This window comes from Mobula hypostoma, chromosome 1 (assembly GCF_963921235.1).
Source record: "Mobula hypostoma chromosome 1, sMobHyp1.1, whole genome shotgun sequence".
NCBI lineage: Eukaryota > Metazoa > Chordata > Chondrichthyes > Myliobatiformes > Myliobatidae > Mobula > Mobula hypostoma.
In genome coordinates this window covers 232405937-232429186 of record NC_086097.1, presented here as the reverse complement: position 1 = coordinate 232429186, position 23250 = coordinate 232405937, and the positions used below count along the sequence as shown (strand labels likewise).

At 39.5% G+C, this 23250-nt stretch overlaps 1 protein-coding gene across 3 annotated transcripts in view; it reads right to left on the bottom strand.

Moving 5' to 3' along the window:
- Positions 1 to 23250, bottom strand: part of rbbp8 (retinoblastoma binding protein 8) — a 146751-nt gene that overhangs the window by 51343 nt on the left and 72158 nt on the right. For 2 of the 3 annotated variants that reach the window (XM_063066042.1, XM_063066058.1), the window contains exons 1-3: positions 17888 to 18048; positions 16213 to 16404; positions 5412 to 5454 (exon numbers count right to left, since the gene is read on the bottom strand). In XM_063066042.1, the coding sequence (XP_062922112.1) occupies positions 5412 to 5454; positions 16213 to 16333 (164 nt within the window). In that variant the 5' untranslated portion in view covers positions 16334 to 16404; positions 17888 to 18048. Of the gene's footprint in view, positions 1 to 5411; positions 5455 to 16212; positions 16405 to 17887; positions 18049 to 23250 lie in introns of those variants that run through there. The other variant, XM_063066051.1, reaches the window with a different exon arrangement.

Genomic DNA, 23250 nt, shown 5'->3' with positions numbered 1-23250 from the left:
TGGGCTGATAGATTTATACAAAGTATTGTCTTCCCAATGTTGGCAAGTTTACAGAACGAAATGGGTTGTTGGAAATTGGCAATAGTTTGCAAGGACACAAAGATAAATGATGGCTGTTCTGTAAGAGGTAAAAGAAAAATAAATGCTGCCCTTTTTCTGTAGATGCTATCTGGTCTGCAGAGTATGTCATCATTTTCAATTTGAGATTGTTAAGGCCGATTCTGTGTAATCCTTATTATACACAATGGCAGAAGACACAGCATTTTATTCATCTGTATCATAACCAATCTTCTTTTCCAGGCAAACAGAATCAGAGAAGTACAGCACAGAAACAGGCCCTTCAACCCATCTAGTCTGTGCCAAACCATTTAAACTGCCTACTCCCCATTGACCTGCACTGGGACCTTAGTCCTCCATAGCCCTGTCATCCATGTACCTATCCAAACTTATTTTAAACACTGAAATTGTAGGAGTCAATGTATTGCAAACCTCCAAAGGCAGTAACTTCTTATGGAGGTAGCATTTAAAGATCAACCTGGCAGAAAAAACGGTTTGCTTCACTTGGAAAGAGTAGGCATATTGTTATACAGAATTTCTGCTTCACATATTTTCCTTCTACACTGAAAGCTGACATCTTTGGCAATATGTCTCATTAAAATCTGAATACAGATTAATAGTTAAATGAATAGAATGAATTCCTTATCAAGAGCATCCTCTGCCTGTAGTAAAGGAACAAGTCACTGCAGCTAAACTGGTTAAAGACATGCAGACAAAGTATAAGAGTACGGACCCACACTCTGGAATGAGGACAGCAATACATTTTGTATGTGCTGATGCCTTGGAGGTTTATCTAATGATCAAACTGATCATCTGAATTCCTGCTTCACACACCCTGCACCTTCCGACAGCTGTGCAGGTGTTCGGGTGCGGGTTGGTTGGTAAAGAAATATTATACTGATTATCTTGTTTAAGTTGTGGATTCAGGAGGGGCTGGATACTTCACGTGCTGAAAAGCTGCAGGAGGCTAAATTGTCTGTAATAACCATTTAACACTCTATCCTGACCTGTGGCTGACTGATTCCTGATACCAGAGCATGTCGTAAAAGCAGTGCTTCCACAGATTGCCAATGACTTCTTAAGAGAGTTTCGAAGGTTCTCCATTATTATATAGTTAATTATGACTTTGTGCCATGGGGTTGGATCCTATATTGCAGAACTGGTTTTTATATTGACCTGTCCTTTAATAACACTGGTAATTGAGTGCAATTTTCGATTCTGATTTCAACTTCCTGTAAGTGAAAATATGTACTTCATAAGTCATCTGTGGGAGATCAATTGACATTTCAGAATTATGGTCCACTTGACTGTTTGGCTGTCTCAAGCCTACAGATTAGTTTGGGGGTTTAACACAGACCATATTCAGTGGGACTACTGAATTCTTACACTTTTAAGATACAAGTGTCTTTTTTAGTCAGGGACAGGGCCAGAATATGCCAATTGTGGAAGCAATATTTTCCTGAGAGAAGCTTTCCCTTTCATATTCACCGTTCCCCAGCTTCACCTCTCTCACACACACACACACAAATTCCACAGTTGTATTCTGTATATAAAAGGTTCTGTTCAGTTGATGCCTGTACATCACAGCAACTCCCTGCTAGACGTTACACAAATGCGATGTCACCATCAGACATTTTCCCTCCATTTTAAGCATTACAAAGGAACTGTTGGTCCTCTGAAGCACCTCTGATTCACTCTTCCACCTCCACCAATATTTAGATCCCTTCTCATTTAACTTAGGGAGATGCAACACTCATCCACTTCCAAAAATGAAGGACCCAAACAGGTGAAGAAATTCACCTGACAACACACGAGACTGGATGCTGGAATCTGGTGCAAAGAATAAACTGCTGGATGAAATCAACAAATCAAGCTGCATCAGATGAAGCCTGGTGGTGTAACATGTTGCAACAAAGGCTAGTAGATGATAGGTGGAAACAGATAATGGTTAGTGTGAGCGGCAAGTGGGGGAACAGGACGGGGATGGGAAGAGGATAGGAAAGATGAAGAAAGCAAGAGAAAAGTAACCCGTGAGAATAGGTATGTGTTGCATTCCTTTTTAACAATTCACTCTCACCTTCTCCAATTCAACCTTTGCATTCTATGCTCTGGGTGTGCTGCCTTTGTATTTGGGGAAATCAGACTGTGATTTCCATTCAGTACAAATATCGCTCTGAAAGTCCAGTCACCTGTCCCTTCAATTCCCCACCTCAATCTGATCTCAATGGATAGCCCCTTGCACAGCCCCAACAATGCCCAACTTAAGCACAAGGAATAATATTTCATCTTCTTACAAGCCTTTAGATCTGAACTTTGAATATGACAGTTTCAGATAACCAGCCTTCATTGTTCATAACTGAAATGGACATTTCTGAAGAATGATAAAAAAAACCTGTAACATTAACAAACGGTGTCTGATATGTTATATATTTACATCATTCCTTTATTTCAGGCAGTAGACACAGTTTACACGGTGCCAAGTAAGACATTTGTCAAGGTAGGCTGGGCCAGAAAATTAAGGCACAAGGGATATGCTAGCAAACTGGATGCAATATCCAAGGTGGGGGCTTATATGGGAGGCAGGGTTTGAGGGTCGGCACAACATTGTGGGCCGAAGGGCCTGTACTGTGCTGTACTATTCTATATGTTCTAATATTAACCTGGTGACAGAACGTGGAGGAGGAAAATTGTGAATAAGTGTTTTTCCTGATTGGGAGTCCACAACATATGTACCCTAGGAATTGGCGCTGGGGAACTTTGTTGTTTGTAATGTGTATAAATGACTTGGATAGAAACATAGGTGATTTCATTAATTAGTCTGCAGATGACACAAAAATTGGTGGAGTCAGGAAGATTGTCTAAGCATGGCACAGATTAGCTGAAAAGTTTGATGGAGAAATGGCAAACAGAATTTAACGCAAGCAAGTGTAAGGTAATGCAATTTGGAAAGTCAAATTCTGGTAGGACATACAGAGTAAATGGCAGACACCTTGGGATTGTTGATGTATGGAGAGACCTTGAAGTGCAAGACCACTGTTCCATGAAAATGGTAACACAGATGGATGGTAGGGAAAAGGTATATATGTTTGCTTTCATAAGACAAGGTATTTATCATAAAAAATGGGATGTCACGTTGCTGCTGTACAAAACATTGGTTAGACCACTGCAGTATCGTGTGCAGTTCTGTCTCCACGCTACAGGATGTGGTAGCCACAGAATGCAGAAGGGATTCACCAGGATGTTGCCTGGAATAAAGGGCTGTAGTTATAAGGGCAGATTGGATAGGATTGGCTTATTTTCACAAGAACACAGGGAAGTGAGGGGTAACTTTAAAGGAAGTTTATAAAATGATGAGTGGCAGCTGAGTCAAGAATTAGAGAGCAAAACTCTTTGAGGTAAAGGGGAAATTTAAGGGTGATATGAGGGACAAGTTCTTCCACACAGGGTGGTGAATATTTGGAAATAACTTCTAGAGGAAGTGATGAAGGCACCATGTATAAAAGGCGTTTGGGTACGTACTTGAATGGGGAAAGTTTAAGAGAATACAGCCTTAACATAGGCAAATGGGATAGGCATAGATAAGTATTATAATCAACGGAGACGATGCGGGCTAAAAGGGCCCGTTTCTGCATTGTACAATTTTATGAATATTGACTAACAGACAGTAAACAGTGGAAAGAGGATCACTCAGATTGGCAACTTGCAGCAATTGGGACAGCACAGGAACACAATTACTTAATAATAATGGTTGGGAAAGGAAAAAAATATACAGTAGCTAAATTTACAGATGGCATAAAAATGGCTGGGGTCTGAAGTTGAGCAGCAAGGAACTTGTAAGCAGTTCAGACGAAATCCGGTGCGGAAGCCACTATACCACTGGCCAGTAAGTGTTAGGGTGAGAGTGTAGTAAAGTGAACTTGGGGAATGTTGGATCAGCCATGATCCTAAAGGGGCTGAGTGGCCCAATTCTGTTTTTAATATTTCCAATCTTGACTTTCCACTATTGAATGCTTTCAGTTGGTAGATTGTAATTGAATAGATATTAATATATCTTTACCAAACCAATGTTAAAATGATACTGATCAAAGTAACCGGAGTAAGCATATGCATGTCAAATGATATGATTAAGTAAAATAACTCATGACGGACAGTAAAACTGAAATATTAACAAATTCCTAAACATTCGGTTCCAGTTACCTAAGCGCTCAGATATGAATTGGCAAAAAAGCATAATCATTTTTATTCTTCTGAAGATACACATTTTAACATTGATAGGTACATGGATGGTAGGAGTATGGAGAGCTAAGGTTTTGGTGCAGGAGTAGGCAGTTTAAAAGGTTCGGCATGCACCTAATGGGCCGAATAGTCTGTTTCTGTGCTGTGCTTTCTTATGACTCTATGACTTTATTGTTAATAGCTTCAATTATTATGTTAATCATAACTTTATAAAACTCTGGCTAAGCCATAACAGAACCAACCAGTTCTGGTCACCACAGTTTTAGAGACTAAGGTCACAGAGATACTGCGCAAAAGATGAATGATTCCAGGTCTGAGAGATTTTACCTTTAGGCTAGGCTGAAAACTCGAGTTATTCACCTTGGAGCAATTTATATTGGAAGAAGATTTAGTGGGGATGTACAAAGTCAAGACTGGTTTATATAGATAAAGTAGTATTTTTTTTTAAATATGGATCACTAAATCAAAAACGTGAGCAGGTCCAAGGGCTCATGGACACCAACGCAAAATGAAGGGGCAAAATACAACTGTGCTTTTCTCTATTTGTGGCCTACTCATAGTATTATAAAGTTAATATAAAAAAAGCAATTACACAATCAAATGTCAGAGACAGTTAGCAATAGTAACATCAATGTTAAAATCTGTATTTTTCAGAAGTTAAATGCTCTACTATCTCCATTTCATATTTGCACATCAGTATAGTTATGTAATGTCAGCATTTGTATTTCAGAGGCAAGGGAATCAAACTACAATTCCTTTATAGAACAGTGGTTATGATCTGGAATTCACTGTCAGGAAACAGAGCCTATCGAATAGAGCATCATAACTTATAGGGCTGTGGTAAAAGAGCAAGGAAATGGGGTTGAATAGACTAACCTGGAAGAAGCTAAATAGACTCATTTGCTTTAATGATTCTCTAATTACCTTTCTAAATTAAACAAAGTATGATAACAGAAAATCCAACATCATACATTGGCTGTTTTACATAGTCTGTCAGTATTTAGCGGCAATAAACATTAAATTTTCCTGGCCTAACTTCTAAGCCACTGAAAGGGCAGCTTTAACTTATATTCAGTGTATCATTAAACAATGTTTCAGAATAAATTTAAGATACTTACAAACATCTCTCCTTCTTTAGTTTGGTTACTTTTACTTGCAGTACTGTGATTAAAAATAAAATTACATTTCAGAAAGATACAACAAGAATTATTACAATTACAACCAGGCAAGTAAACAGATAGGATGCAGAAATATTTTGCAGTTAGCTAAAATTACATCCCTCTACTTCATTAAGTGTGGGGGGGGGGTGGGGGGGGGAAGAGGGGAAGCGTTCATTGTGTGAAATCATAAACGTAAAATGCTACAGATGTTGGAAATGTTGAACAAAGTCAGAAAACAATTTTGGAATGAAGCAGGTCAGTTGGTATTTGTGGCAAGAACAAACAAGTTAATACTTTGGCTCTTCCAAGAGCTGTTCTGACAAGTAGACTCACAAGTATTACCGTTGTCTGTTGCCTCCAATAAGACTGACTGACCTGTTTGCCTCTCTAAGGGGTGATTAACATTATTGTTTGATTAGCTATTAAAGTGTATAATTTAAAAGCTACAATATTTTAATACTTCGCTATGTGATTATTACTGTACAGTAGTCGCTTTTAGATTGCTACACACCTAGGTTGAAGCAGGATAGTAAATTGTACAGTTGAATGCAAATATCCTGAAAAACTAGTTACAGCAGTAGATAATCTGCACTTAGAACTTTCATATATATGACCCTGTTTTGAAAGGGGTCTACTCCAGATGAATAAATACCAGTTAAATCCCACGTACTTAACTCCCGCATCTAGTTCTCTACAGAATGAAGTATTTTTTTTACAAGAAAGAAATTCAAATATTGATTGAAGTTCAAAGAGTAATTTAGTAGATGATCATATACTTAAGATCCTTGGGATCTTTGTAACTGGATCTCTCCACTCACTCTATTCAGAGTGGTTAGGGATATTTGAAAAGGTTGATTAATCTTAGTAATGATATCCACGTAATGGCAAAGATAAAATAAGGCAGCCCACCTGTTTTTGACCTGGATATTGGAGTCAACAGCCTCACCCAGCCCTGTCAATGATATAATAAACCTTTAACATCTACAGACATGTCTAAATTGAGAAACCAGGTACACAGACCAAACCAGAAGTCTGATGCAATCAGACTCTCAGAATCACACAGTGTAGCCAATATCCCGAATTACATCATCCCTGGATACGCCAGTGGATTACAGGCAAGAAGGAGTGACCCTGGGAGTCCTCAAAAACAGATCATTAAACTTTAAGCCCAGAGTATCAGTTCTTCACACAGATGAAGAAACCTACAGATTACCTCCTACCATCTTCCGACTAATGATAAAATCAGACTGCTCAGTGTGCAGCAATACTTACAAGAAACATGAAAGAAAGTAGGGCATAGTAAGTAAACTGGTTGGACACTTTAGTGTCCAAGTCCTGAATGATACAGCTGTCACACAACATCTATGGTGTGGCAACAAAATAAACAAGAGCGGAGTAAACTACCAGATTAAATTTTGATTCATAGAAGTCACATTACTCATGAATATCATCCCATTTGTAGAGGGCACCATGTCTGCACTAAAATAAGATTGATTCAGCCAAGTCCCCCAGTTCAGACCAAGAATTCAAACAGCTCCCTTACATATTACTTCCTGAAACATGAGACTACTTTCTCTTCCAAACTAGGGAACCAATCAGGTTTCATGATGTGTTAAGAAAATAAAAGAAGTGGCAACAGAGAAAATGCCAATCTCGAGCAGTTATAACATAACAATGGCATTTGTGGTAAACACTATAATCAGCTAACAGGTCAGATCAAAACTCTTCAAAGCTGCTGAATTCTCTTGTGAAATAGTAGACAATCAAACTGCCAACATGAGGCTTCAGGAATATTCCCATCATCATCAACAATGATAGAAAACCAAACAGTAAAAGCTATATACATGCAATGCTGGAGGAACCCAGCAGGCCAGGCAGCATCTATGGAAAAGAGTAAAGAATCAGCATTTAGGGGCCAAGACCCTTCTGCAGGACTCATCATCTGCAGATTTTCTCATGTCTACAGTAAACTCAAGACTGAATTATTTGTAGCCAGCTTTATCCAGAAGGGGATAGTATTTCTTTAGCCACTCCACATTGTCAGTACAAAGGCTCTAGGTCTGACAACATCTCTATCCCAACACTCAACAGATCTGCTCCAGAACCAGGCAATTCTTTAGCCAAGCTGTCCCATGCAGCAACAAAACTCACATCCAACAAAAAAGTGTACGAAAACTTGTAAACAAATGTCCTGACTAACTAAATCAGGATTAATACAGTCTGGTTAATTACCATTAGTTAGAAGGCATCATTAATACTGCAATCAGAGAGTACTTTCTGATAACCTGCTCACCAGTGATTGATTGAGACTACAAGACCACATTGGTCCACTTTCTCTTTCCAACCCGATTTCAAACTCAAGCGAAATAGCTTAATTCCAGAAGAGACGAATATGGCCATTCTTAACACCAAAACAACATTTGACCTTGCTGACCACAGGAAACCCTGGCAAATTGAATTCAATGAGAAAATGCTTCACTGGCTGAGGACACGCCTAACAAAAGAGAAATTTATTATGAGAGATTACTCATCTAATCCCAGTATAACTCCACAGGAATTTCTCAGCCATATTACCAATCTCCTGCAGATGTTTCACAATGCAGGCATAAAATCCGAGACATTTACTGCTAGCTGTAGTGATTGTACATTCACATCTCCTCAGATAATGGCTTACGCAGCAAGATTAAATAACCTTGTCACTTTATATAATTCACATCTCACGAATGAGTAAAAGGAATGATGTAAAGTGGGTGGTTTGTTTATATCATCAGTGTTTGGATTGATTTTTAAAATATAATGTCAAGTGAGTGGCTTATATCAGTGGGTCTTGCCCACACTCTCAAATGAGTACTTCTCCTACAGCATCTCTCTGCACAAGTGCAAACTTAGATCTTTCTTGACAGCAAGTGTGATTTTTATAGCTTCTGGCAAGACCTAGTTGACAGCTCCAAGATTCAGTAAAATAGTATAAGTTCAGGCACATGATCTTCAATTTACAATGCTGAAATTTGTCTATTGATGTTCACTCTACTGCATTTATTATGCTTCTGTGTAATTATAAATCAAATTACTTGTAAGCTGCGATGACGCTCTTTTCTATAAAAAGCAACACATTTAACTGAGGATATTTAATGAATAATAGTTATTCATGAGATACTCTACTCCTCTGCACAACTTGCTTAAATGCTTACATGTTTGAATCAAAACAGATTTGGTTCTGCTTGCTAAATGGATCTTGTTGCCAGCAGAGCTGTGAAACCTGAATTGAAATATATGCCTCCTATACATCCCTGCAACAGGAACAATATCAAGTTCTGCATGTTATCTCAAAGCAAAACCTAGATGTGAATCAATTAATTTATAGAGTAAAAAGGGCAACATGGTAGCATAGTGGTTAGCCACGTTTCTGCCGCTATATGTGAGGAGTTTGTATGTTCTTCCTGTGACCACGTGGATTTCCTCCAGGTGCTCCAGTTTCCTTCCTCCCACAGTCCAAAAGTTGTACCAGTTGGTAGGCTAATTGGTCATTGTAAATTGCCCTGTGATTAGGCTAGGCTTAAATTCGGGGACTGCTGGGAGGCACAGCTTGAAGAGCCAGAAGTGCCCATTCCACGCTGTATTCCAATAAGTAAAGAAAAATATTTTTTTTAAATCTTATAATATCAATGATTAGTTGTTCAATCTAAAAACATGCATATTTTATTAGGTAATCACTAGTTTACTTACTAAATATTGAAACGTCTAGATAGAGTGGGCACGGAGAGGTTGTTTCCAACAGTGGGTGAGTCTCAGACCAGAGGGCACAATCTCAAAATACAAGGATGTCTCTTTAGAACAGAGATTAGGAGGAATATTTTTAGCCAGAGGATGGTGAATCTGTGGAATTCGTTGCAACAGACAGCTGTGGAGGGTTTATTCAAAGTAGAGGTTGATAGGTTCTCGAGTAGTAAGAGTATCAATGGTTATGTGGAGAATGCAGAAGAATGGGGCTGAGAGAGAAAATTGACCATCATCATTATGCGCCGTGTTGTATGATGTAGACAACCATGGTCTCACAACCGTGATTATTCTTGACAAATTTTCTACAGAAATAGTTTGCTCTTGCCTTCTTCTGGAAAGTGCCTTTACAAGACAGGTGACCCCAGCCATTATCAGAGATTGTCTGCCTGGCATCAGTGGTTGCACAGCCATACGCTAGCTACTCATACGACCATCCCCCACCTGCTTCCATGACTTCACGTGACCCTGATCCAGGAGGTGCTATACCTTGCCCAAGGGTGAATTGAAGGTCAGAGGGAACACTTTACACCTCCTTTGGTAGAGACGCATCTCCACCACACTGATAATACATCAGCCATGATGGAGTGGCAGAGCAGTATCAATGGGGTGAATGGTCTAATTCTGCTCCTACATCTTATGGTCTTTATTCTATTTTTTGAAAAATGGGATAAAAACATGCTTGCAGCTTTTTAAAGCAAGTGTTTTATAAACTTCCAGCACTTGTAGATGTGTTGTGTGTGTGCGCGTCTGTGTGTACGTGTGCGTTCGTTCCATTTTGTGAATCGATAATTAAATAGAAGGGAGTGGAAAGAAAGCCTTTCAACTGCTCTATCAAACAGGTAACTGCAATTAAAACCATTTGATATGAACTTTAATCCTGGTCCACACCCACCTAAAGGTATGAGACTCCCCAACAATACAGCTCCTGTATGAACAGGCATTCCATTTAACAAAGCATTCCAAATTGAAACAAGCGCAATCTGAGCCTCCAACAAGAGGAATAACTCAGTTGAGTACTGCACAACATGTAATTCAAACCCAAACTCCTATCAAATCGAAACAAATTAAATAATTAAAATAGAGGCCTTTCTCCCAACATTAAAACTTCAGGGATTCTAAAGCTGCTAGGAAGCTAATGTTTCACAACCAGCACAGTGTGGGTGATTAGTGTGGTGGATACTAGAAATGTATGCTAAAGCTGAGAGTCTTCACTGGAAGCTGAATAAATAAAAGCAATCTTCCTCTAAAACAGCCACTTAGCAATTTTCAGGGAGACTGCTCTTCTCCCTTCTGGCTTAATGGGAGCTTGCTGTAAGGGCAGAAATGCAGTAGAACTATTCATATTCATAGAGGTGCTAGTACAAGAAAAATATTTAGATGCAAGATTAACGATAAGACAACAGGACCTTTGGTCAAGAAGTGTAACTCTTGTACTAGTGCAAGAAAAAAAGGCTACACATGTATCCAGAAAGAAAGTCAGCAAGCTCAAGAAGGCACTCTGACATACAAGTTACAACAATATTCCTTACATGAAAACAAAACCAATATTGGGATTAGTAAGAGGATTAGTAACTTGTACATGTTTTTAGTTTTTCCAGGTGTATTTGGACCATGCATTACATTAAATTGTCCCTCTGTGCCAAAATTAGTTGGAACAGCTATTTAAAAAAGTAAAAAGGTGTCACCTCTCATCCACCGCCTACCCTCCCACCTCTCTCTCTCACACATTCACTCACTGCATATTTGGCACTGCCTTCACTCAATGTCAAATTGCAGCAGTAGGGTTAACACGAACAAGGTCACCTCAAAAATGGTAATTAATGCAACATTTTTTTCCTATCTGCAAATTTTATCAGAAGCCTACAGAGCCAAACACTGTACTGCAGTGTGAAAGTACAAAACACTACCTTAATTTAAAACTGAAGTTGTCTATTATAACCTAAAATTTAATAGGCTGTAGCCTAAAAGTTAGGTTACTTTTAGTAAGTAACCTAAAAGTGATTAGATCCATGAGTAAGATAATTCAAGCTTCAACATGCTTTAAAAAAAGAGAACTTATTTAAGAAATCTAAGTATTAAAAACAAACATAGTGCCATTAATACAAAATGCACCTAAAGACTTACCATAATTTGTGACCATATCTTAATTACATCAGCATTTGGAATTAGCTGATGGGAAACAATTTTGATAAGGATTTTAACTAAATGGGCAGGGAAGGGGTACCAGAAGATACAGAAAAAGAGCTGCAATGTGATTAGAGAGGTGGAAGGTAAATAACAGCATTGAGCAGAAAATTGCTGTTGACCAACTTCATAGGGAATGTGATCCGGGATGCGGTCACCTACACTGAACACCCTAAGCGCAAGACAGTCACTGCCATGGATGTGGTTCCAGGCCTTCTCTCTCTGTAGCCTTGGCAGCTGAAAAACTCCCACTTCCTCCCGAGTACAGAACAAAGGCTCGTATCGATAAGACAATACACAAAATCAGAAAATATTAGAAACATAGTACTTGCCCCTTCAAGCAGTTAACTAAATATGGAGCCCTCGACCTTAAAACATGCTTACCAATTTCTATTAGTGGTAAGAGGGAGATGAAAAGGGAGTTACATGATTTCCAACAAAATGCTTTCCAAACTAAATGATTCCAACAATCACATGGTTGTGATTTCAAATATGGTAGACCTTTCAAGTAGCTTATACAAACATGAGTTCTCATGCAGCCTCCGCCTGTTAGCTTTATATTTTATGAAATTTCTTCCACTAAAAAGTAACTTTTTAAAGAAAATATTAAAACAAATAAATTCCAACAAGTTTACTAGGAATTTCTGATAAGCTCTTATGACCTATTTAAAATATGTCTGCAAATGTTTTTAAACAGCAGAGAGCAGGATCTGACCCCAAAGTAATACTAGAGTTATCACATTATGCAGATACTTATGGCCCAGATATACCAGAGCTAATGTCAATTTTCCTCAAAGGTGGTGATAAATCTCTAAAGTAAAAAGCGAGAGACTAGCTGCAAACTGAGCCATAGCAAATGAAATTTTAAGTTCCTAAGTAGGAAATTATGTAAATTCATTACAATTTTCATATTTTTAGCATTACAGGAAACTGTCCCTTCGGCCTCAATCTAGTATTAAAATTGTACCTGGTCATGGTCAGTATTGATCTAATCAAGTTATCTGCTGTAAACATTACATGAATAGATTACATCATCTTGGCCAGCTCTCAAAAGAAATGCAGTTAGTCATAATTTCACAACAGACTACATTGTAGTACAGCCAAATGGCTTGTAGCACATTTAAGCAAGCCATTTTATACTTAACACCTGCACTAGTACAATGATATGCACAAAGACTTCAAAAGCCATATACAGTATTAAAATGGATAAAATAATAACATTTTGCAAATAATCACAAAGAAACAGAATTAACCTCTGACCTGCTAGGTGTTTTCAACATTTTATGTTTTCAAATTTCCAGCATCTGTATTTTTTTGGATTTCAATATATAATTTTGTTTTAGTAGTTTGGCTGCACCTGAATTTGATATTAGCAATGGGAAAATTAAAAGCTTTGGCACAGAATTTAACCACTGTTTAAGATTTTAAAAATGCTTGCCCAACGGCTGAAAATGCATCTGCCCTAATACCACACCCTTAAAATGTATACTTGATGAATGAGAAAGGATTTTAACAAACATTTAAATGCTTCACGCAACCTCATTAACAAATGTACCAGATGACAAACTGCTTTTCACCTTAACTAACATTAAGAAACATTAAGTGTAGGCATTTCACGCTGTGAATGGGCAAAATATTTTATGCAGTTATGTTCCCTCTTTTCACTCAATCATTTCACTCAACTACATTGAAGGACGGAGAAATGAGTAGTAGCAAGGAAGTTCAAATCACAGCTTATGCAGGTCAAAGAGGACTTGGGACTCAGGTCAGTTGGTGTTTGCAGGATTCCCTGTGAAATCAGAGCAGCATACATCGGTCAGATGGGACACACAGTAGAAACCCGCATCAAGGAGGTGTATCCATTTGGGTTATCTGGAGAAATCGACAGTAACAGAACATTGGATTTGCAATGGCAATAGGATTGACTTTGATGGCACAAAACTACTGTGCCATGCCAATGGCTTTTGGGACCGCCTGATAAAGGAAGCTATTAAAATAAAGGTCTCACTCTAAGTAAGAACGGGAATTCGATTGCAAACAAGGTGGGAGAGCAGAAACCTGATTGGATGAGGACTAACCAGCCAGGAGGGACAGACTATGGGGGTATAAATAACACCGGATATGCCTAGGCATCATCTCTCATGACGATTGCAGAATTTGTCATCTAAACATTGGTTACAATCTTTACCCGGCTGGAAGCCCGAAAAAGTGTATTCATTCATGAATTGCCTTGCTTAAAGAAAATACAATTAAGTGGTAATGCTAATTTTCAACATAATATTATTACACATATTTAGCAATTTCATAAAACATGCAGGTTGATTAAAAGTGATCTGTATAGTATGCTCTGGTGATTTAAAGAATTGTTATAGGAAAAAAACTATTGTGAGACTTCTTTAAAGGTAGAAGACAGAGAAAAAGTTTTGGGGTTATAACATTCAAATTCTAAACTACTCTATGCAATAATTAATGAAAGGCTTTCATCTTCTTTAAGCAGATCACATTTCTGTTTCATGACCATTCTCATTTCATTGGATGATGAAGATCGATTTTGTAAAGACTCCATGATGACACAGCCAGGCAAGGTACAGACCCTGTCCTATTGGTGGTAATATAAAGCACCAACAAAAAGCTTCTTGAAGTATCAAATCCCAGAAATCTACTGACTTCACAGATGCAGTTGCAAAAGTGGAATCTGGCTTTCTACAAGTATTATCAGTTTAGGGCAGGGTTTCTCAACCTGGGGTCCACAAACCACTTTCTTAATGGTATTGGACCATGGCTCTGGTCCAACCTCTGGTCTTTGGATTCAAACCACTTTGAGTAATAGTATTAGGGCAGAATCAGCAGATGATTTCTTTTCTGAAGTTCCTGACTACAGAAATTTCAGAAGGGTAGATATCTTTCGAAATCAGCAGTAAATTCCTGGCTCAACACCTGGCTCAGAGTCATGCTTCGATAACAGAAGCCAAGAATGTGTTGTAGACACAGTGAATGCACACTATATCCCAAACATCCAGCCATAATTATTACTGCCTTAAAGGTACTCTACAGAGATTTTAGCCTCATTACATTTTGCCAAAATCAGATACATCAGTAAGTTGGTATGGATTGTTAAATCATTCAGAATCAGCTTCTTCATCTCTGCCAACAACAGGAATTCTGCAGATGCTAGAAACTCAAGCAATACACATCAAAGTTGCTGGTTCACCAGCAACTTTGATGTGTGTTTCTTCATCTCTGCCGTCAGATTTCTGAATGGCCCATGCCACATTCCTTTTTAGCACTTTTTATTTTGTAATTTATAGTAAATTTATGTCTTTGTTCTGTACAATTTTCAGATCATAAAAGACAACGATAATAAACCTGATTCTGATGTGCAATAGGTTAGGGAAAGCATGAAGTTCCATACCTTAACACAGTTATATATGGTTTCACCAGCATTGCGTAATTTGACCTAAGCAGCATTCTATAAAGCACGTTGAGGTAAGAACTTAACTTGTTCATGCTAAAATAGCAAGCAAGTCCGCTCTGAGCCACTGGAATCTCTTTCAACGAAGATCATCTTACTTATTTTGAGGGACTATTTGAAGAAACTGAAGACCACAGACAAAGCAAGATTTTACAGAGTCATGGGACACGACTGCACAGAAACAGGCCCGTCAGACCATCAGGTCTGTGCCGAACTATTATCCTGCCAAGTCACATCAACCCACACCTGGACCACGAGCCTCCAAATCCCTCCCATCCATGTACCTACTGAAATCTCTCTTAAATGTTGAAATCGAACCCACAGCTCACTCCCCACTCTCACCCACCCTCTGAGTGAAGTTCCCCTTAAACACTTCAAATTTCACCTTTAACCCATGACCACTAGTTCTGGTCTCACCCAACCCTTTTGTGTGCGTTCTCCAATTCATTTGAGGAAATGCAAAGGAAGACCCTTAGGAACATTGCAAAATGATGTCACACAGTATATGTTTACAGTATATGGTTACCGTGTTTAAAGAGTGAAATTCCCTGGAAATCTATCCCAATACTAACTCCATTCCTATTCCTCCCCAAACCGTAAAGGAAAGAACAAACATTTTCATTCAGTGTAAGCACCAGCACCACCCAAGGCATATGTAAACACCATAATTATAAACTCTCTTTTCCATAGATGCTGAATTCCTCCAACATTGTGTGTATATGTTGCTTGGATTTCCAGCATCTGTTTGCAATTATAAACAGTGATTAATCCGTGAAACATATGGCCCAGACTATATTGGCTGGTACTTTAGAAATTGTACCAAATGGCTGGTTCTGATCTTGTGATATTTGCCTTACGTATAAATAAAAATTCCTTATTGTGGACAAAGCCACAGCAAGAATAATACTGTGCAGTAATTCCTTGATCTAGAAAAGATATGCAATCCTTAAAAACAATTTAAGCAAAATTTCAAGAAGTGTAAAGACTAGAGGCAGCAAATTGAAAAGAATTGAGGGAGCATTATTTATTACATTTATGAAATAATTGCATAAATTGAAATAAAGTACCCCAAAAATAAAATGGCTTTAAGATAAAATACTGATGAATTACGAAAATTAACAGGATAACCTTTACTATTATGGGGAGGTGTTAAGGGTTAAAAAGTGCATGCAAGGGATACAGGGAACGAGCAAGGGGGCAGGGAGCAAGTTTCTCTTGCTATTTCATTATTTTCTAATATATTGTAAGCAAAACCCTTACAAAGACCACCTTGCTCAAGGAAATTTAAAGTAAGCATGATGCTAATTGAGCTGAAATAGTCACCTTGCACTTCGTTGTCATGGCATTCTTTCAGTTTGGTCCAAACATCCTTAAATAAATCTACAGTAGTGTCAGTTGTGCTCCCAGTGCTTGGACTCCCACAACTCACGCTGGAGCTGTTCATGGTAGTTTGTATGTAGATCTTCAAAGCTACATACTGCAGTTAGAATAACATCCACCTAAATCAATCTTCACCTGCCAAACAGATGAGATAAAAATACTTTAGAGATTAAAAGAAAATGTTTTCCCAGTGCCCACCACCAATGTCCTCCCTTCTGCAGGTGAATGAATGGATGCTTTCAAGTAAAGGAACAAATACAACCTCAAACATTCCAAGAAATAACTGAGCGCAACATTTTATTTTTTTAAAGACCCAAGCTGCAAACTCTCTCCAAAGCTACCCAAACTGCTCATCACATCTGTAAACTAAATACTTATGGGGCAATTCCTAGATTGAGAAAGTGAAATAAGACTTTAGGAAGGCTAAGGAAAGGACTTGGAATTAATCCTTGAGTACAGGGGCCAAGGATGGAAAAGTTTACCACTGTACAAAGCAGTTAAAAACTTGTGTGAGCAGCAGCTGGAGACTGACAGATGCCAGAACAATCTTAGGTGAACTGGAGTTTGTAATTCCAGAAAGGAGAATGCTGGAGGTGGGAAAATCCTGGGGTTTTTGCCAACTGTCGGAAAGAAACAGGGAAAAAGAAAATGTTGCAAAGTCAGTGTTAAAAGTTCAAACTCATGTCATCTTTAATCTGAGCCCATCTTGAGTCAGCAATTGAATGAGGTTTCATGATGTTATGAGAGACCTGATAAGGTATCCAGAAGGGGAGGAATGTTATGGTGAACAAACTTGCCAATCTTATGCCATCGATATGAAACTGCATTTTATGGAGACACAAACCAGTCCACTGTATGGAAATTAGATCAATTTCTTTCAAGATAAAATTCTAGAATATTAGTGGAGAGACAACATTTGCAGATGCAGTGTGCATTCTTCTGCCAAAGACAATCTGATATCAAATTAACATTATGATTGGTCAGCAGGGTCAGCTGTATCATGCAAATAAGTAAAATAAAATGAATATGTTAGAGTTTAAATCTCTTCGCCAGCAATTCCTGTGCTCAATTATAATGAATTAACCTGAAGACTTGGTCTAACTAATGTGGTCACTGCCATCTCCACAACAACATGGACTGCAATGGTGTTCTACAACCACAGATATTGAATGAAGCAGAACTGGAGCTCTGCGACAGTACAGAAGACGTAATTTACTTAAAATGCTGAGATTTCCAGTATTGTTAGACATGACAAAACATGCCCCCATTCCTTTCTTTTCTGCTTCTCACCTGCTATTGGACAGCTGGTTAATCAATTACCAAATAAAAGCTAGAAGTACTCTTGTTTTCTGAGTTTCAGGAGTATGTGTCATACGTAGACACTTTCAACAAAACATTTCACAGTAAACGTAACAAATTAAAAATCCTAAAAAAGTAGAAAATTAACAGTTACCTTTTCTTGATAAAAGTAATATTTTTTTACATAACCAAGCTACGTCCTTTGAAGACTTACAGAAAGAACCTTTACTTCTACTTCCCAAAAAATCTTTCAGACCACAAACAAGCACATTTAATATTGAAAGTGAAGTGAAAATACATCAAGCATTATGTCACATACCTTTAAACTTAAAATCTGAGTAATCATGAATATTTGATCTTGTTCTTGTCAGAAGTTACGCTCTTACAAGTGAATTGCAGAAGGCAACGCACATGGACCACAGTTGATCACAGTGAAAGCTGCTTCTCAGCTCTGCCTGTCTGATTCTGCAAAGGCATATGTACAAATGCAATGGATAACCTAATATGCTTTTCACAACTGGTTGAGCAGGTCTGAACATTCTCTGGGACTGGGAATCATACCAGAATTTGTTGGCACAACAGGCCGGTCAGACTGGTTTTACAGTCAACTGGAAACTGGTTCAACCAGTCTCCATCAAAGGAGAGTTCAACGTAAAGAGGTTATTGAGGAATAAAACTGATCTGCAGAAACAAGCCAGGCTGCTGTCAAATCCAAGCAGAAGTTTGGTTTAGTTAAGGTTCCTTGTTTTCAAGATAAAGGTGTGAATACAGTTCTTGTACAATAAGACAACATACAACTTTAAACATAAGACTGAAATGTCGCACTGAATTTAGAAGAACGAGACACACAGTATACAAAAGACCTACAGAATAACAGTAAAAGGTTGGGCTGTTGACTCAAAGGTCGGGTTCAAAATCTCATCAACTTGATGGCTGTTTTGTTTTTGTGTGGCGTTTATACCCAAACTAGATAATTATGTGATCTTGCATATTTATGTTGAAAAAAATGGATAACATGATGACCAAATTCAACAGAAATAATAGCACTAAAAGGAGAAAAATATTAAAAAAGCTGATGAAGAGCCTTAGATATATAACTGGGTAGAGAGAGGGGTAACAATGAAATAACAATGAAACATGCTGTGTTGTGACCACACTGCTTTCTGAAGGCCTGTTGCCCATTGACAAATCTACACTTACCAGTGAGAAAGGCACACATACAGAGCAACTAAAGAAACAACTGATATTTTTTCAGCCATTGAGGGGCAGCATTCATAAAGTTGCCAAAGGAGCATTTTGCAAACAAAGGCCTTGCCAAATGCAACAATGCAGCAGCCCTGCATGGACTCAAACAGGTAAAAGAGATACACTCAATTTAAAAAAAAGTTTTATCAAACAGAATATCAATATTTATTCCCTCCCTACATATACAAGTTTTTTATTTCCATTAGTCCTTGAAGCAGCTTGATGTACATGAATAGTCTGTCAAAATTCATATGTTTTGCAAAGCGAGTTTGCATCCATCTCCTCAGCCCCTCTCCAGCTCTGTCTAGCTGTTTACCATGCCTATTCTCCCACGTTCAGGACTTGCTAACCATTTTCTGAACTCCCACTGCAGCTGCAAGTCCTCAAAAGAAGTGGCAGCAGGGATCAAAACTATTCTGAATCCCAGAAATTCAGTTCTAATCAACCCTGCAGTGTAGGTGGGAATGAGTCCATCACAATAAAAGATGTGTACAACAGTAGTGGGCACAGGTCTGTCACCACAACAGATACATTAGTGGTGAGCACAGATCTATTACGGTGTAACACTGGACTGCTCCACATTCCTCTGATTACTGTATGAGAACAGTTAGCTTTGGGGAGAAAATAAGATCACCCAGATGGTGTAATTTTCCAAACATTGTGCAAAAACTTTGAGGTGCAAAATATTTATTTTTTTATTTTATTTAGGGATTACAGAATAGGCCCTTCCCGCCCTTTGAACCACACTGCCCGGCAACCCCGACTTAACCATAGCCTAATCACTGAACACTTTATGATAACCAATTAACCTACTAACAAAAATGTCTTTGCACTGTGTGAGGAAACTGAAGGACTGGGAGAAACCCACACATTCACAAAGAAGACATGCAGACTACTTTGGATGATGTCAGAATTAAACTACAAACTCCATCGCCCCTAGCAGTAAGAGCATCACACTAACCACTACACTACTGTGGCAGTAGTAGTCAGTTGCATATTTGAAACAGAAAAATTTTTGAAGTCCATCATGAAAGAGCAGGACGAGGAACTGGATATATCTTTCTGAAAGCTGGTCCAGGCACGAAGGTACAATAAGGCTTGAAAGGTCATCAATTTAAAACATTTGATGTTTCACTCTCCCCCTTTGCTGCCTGACCTGATGAGCACTTCAAACAAAAACAGTTTACAAGTTTCAAACAAGAATTTCCTGATCAGTACTTGCTTCAACAAGCCAGATGTCTTACAGCTTCGGTTTTAAAATATGTGAACTCTTTTTGAAATATTAAGACAGTTTCTTTGTTCCTTTTGAAAAATAAACATCAACTGACAATCATATTCAACAGGAGCTTGCTAAATGTTAAAATGACATTTTGAAAAAGTTGACAATGTGCTTTTTAAAATAACTCAATCTTCATAAGATGCGAGTACATACTTGTTTTTGCAGCTGTTAGACACAAGCCTAAATATTTTCGAACAAGAATCAGATATTTGCATCATAACCCACTCTTCACCGGTATCATGGAAAAATGTTAATGGAGCACGGGGTTTGTTTAAACATGCTCATTATTTTCTATTGTCATTGGATAGCACTTTCAGAAAAAGTACAAAATGTGTCAGTTTGCTGAAGCTCATTTCTGTATGTAGTACAGTGCACCATCAACTTAGTTCAATATCACTAAAATCAGCCTTCTGTTTCAAAACCTGGTAGTGATAATGAATACTCAAGTCCTTAACAGCACTACTTCAATTCTTGATGAACCCTACAATTTGAAAACTTTTTAAACTATTGTTTTTAATATAAGAACATTTTATATTCAAAATCACTATTTTCAAAACCACAGAAAATGGCCCAAAATCGGCTCAACTCAAAATCCAAAAAGGCTTCACTTTCCTTCAATTTGTTCTTAGCCAGGTTATTTAATCAAGTTCCAGGTGGACGTATGCCTTTTCCAAATATAATCAATATCTTTACAAAAGTAATTTAATTCCAAAAATGCCAAATGTAATTTGCTACAGCCAATATTACTGGCAGATAACCTATCTAAATTGGAATTTGTTCAGCTTGCTCAATTTATAGCATGTGTATCACTTACATGTCTACAGATGGCTTATTTTAAATTCCCACATCTTTCTGGTACCCCTCTCACCCGGACACTATACAAGGCTAATATTAATTTAAAAGAAACCAACTGGGGGGGTGGAGTGGAGTTCAACTGACATAGAAAAATGGCAAAGGTTGACTAATCAGATCACATCTTCCTGTGGATCTGAAGAACGAAATAAGAAAACACAATACAAAATATACCCTTACATTTTAGCAGCATTCTACTATAGTGTGAGGAGCACTTCTAGGTAGTGGGAGCTTGTCCCCACTACCACTCCCCAGCTTGACAACCTTAGGAATGGTTGCGGGTTGCGGGTTCCCAAAGTTCGGCATGCGGGTTCCTAAGGTTGTCAAGCCAAGGAGTGGTAGTGGGGACAAGCTCCCACTACCTAAAAGTGCTCCTCACAGCATGCGCCTCAAATAGCCTCTGACAACCAAGTCCAACTCCTGGCCTCTTCATGTGGCTTAGCCTCTAAGTCGGTGGAACTGTTTCTACTGACAGAAGGGGCGAAGGTGGGTCCTGGTGCCTTAAAACCAGTGCTTCGGGTAGATGGAGCTCGTCAGCCTGGGAAGGCAGTCCATCTAAGAGAGGGAAACTCTGATTTGCGGCCATACCCACTCATGGGAAAGGCTTTGGGAGTAAACCCTGAGGACAAATCCAGAGCTGGAGTCCCTAAGGCAGTCCGACGTTGTCTTCAACCTCGTTCTGGCCACTCCTGCAACGACACTGGTGCCAAGCTGTATTGGCCCTTGCCCTTCCCTTGGACAACATCGGTGTCGTGGAGAGGGGAGACTTGCTGCATGGGCAACTGCCGGTCTTCCATACAACCTTACCCAGGCCTGCGCCCTGGAGAGGACACTCCAGTGTTGTGTTGCCTTACCACGACGGCACAACACGGAAAGCAGCAGTTTACCGGTTATAAGCCTGTGCTCGATTGGTGTAGAGCAAGGTGCCAGGAGTTGCCTTCGACAGAGGGAGGGACCATCGCGTCTCACTGGACAGCTACTGCCAGCCTCAAGTAGGGCAGCCCCCTGCCAATTAGGTGCTGTCCCGCCACAGTCCGCCCGCTCCACTGGGTGCAGGGGCTTAGGGATACAAGTAGCCCGAACTGCGGACTGTAAACACTGCACCAAGCACAAGAAGACAAAGAAAGGAGCCAGCACTCAGACTAGGATGCTGGAATATACGGACCATGACAACTGGTATATCAGATGACCTTCGGGAGATCAGCGACACACGCAAGACAGCAGTGATTAACAATGAACTGTTGAGACTCCAAGTGGACATCGCAACGCTCCAAGAGACACGTCTCACAGGATCGGAAACCCTACGTGAGAGACTATACCTTCTTCTGGCAGGAGAAGGGCTCAGACGAAACCAGAGAACATGGTATCGGCTTTGCCGTGAGGAACTCGCTACTGAAGATGGTAGAGCCTAGTGAGAAAGGGACGGAGAGGATTTTCTCACTTCGACTCCACGCATCTGACGGGCCTGTCAACCTTGTCAGCATCTACGCCCCAACCCTCTACTCTACACAAGACGCAAAGGACAAGTTCTATGACCAGCTCTCAATGATGATACAAGTCAGGAACAGTTGCTGCTACTTGGCGACTTCAATGCCAGAGTGGGTGCTGACCACAACTCCTGGCCAAGCAGCCTGTGGCGGCATGGGATTGGCAGCATGAATGACAACGGGCAACGACTGCTCGAGCTTTGCATGCTCCACGAATCGTGTGTCATCAACAGCTACTTCCAGACCAAAGCTCAGCACTAAGTGTCTTGGCGACATCCCCGCTCCAAACACTGGCACCAGCTAGACCTAATAATCACAAGACGCCAAGAAACGTGCTCATGACTCGCTCCTTTCAGAGTGCCAACTGTGACACAGATCGCTCTCTGGTTTGCTGCAAGATCAGACTTTGGCCAAAGAAAATGCACTACGCCAAGCCTCCAGGCAAGCAGCGCATCGATGCCAATAAGACACAACACCTAGACAAAGCGGCGGAGTTCATCAAGTCACTGGAGGATGCTCTCCTTGCAGACCCACCAGAAGGAGATGCTCAGCAGAGATGGGACTCTCTCAGGGACACTATCCACAGCACTGCACTCAAGGTCTTCGGGAAAGAACGGGGCAAGACACAGGACTGTAAGCTCACCGCTGTCATTGAGGTAAAGCGTGATGCACTACTAGAGCACAAACGCCACCCCACCCAGGCAACACTGCAAGCGCTAAGGGCAGCAAAGAAGCAAGGCTCAGGAAACAGCCAGACTACTAGCTGCAACTATGTGGAGGCTTTCGTTATCATTTGACACCGGCAACATCCGTGGAGTG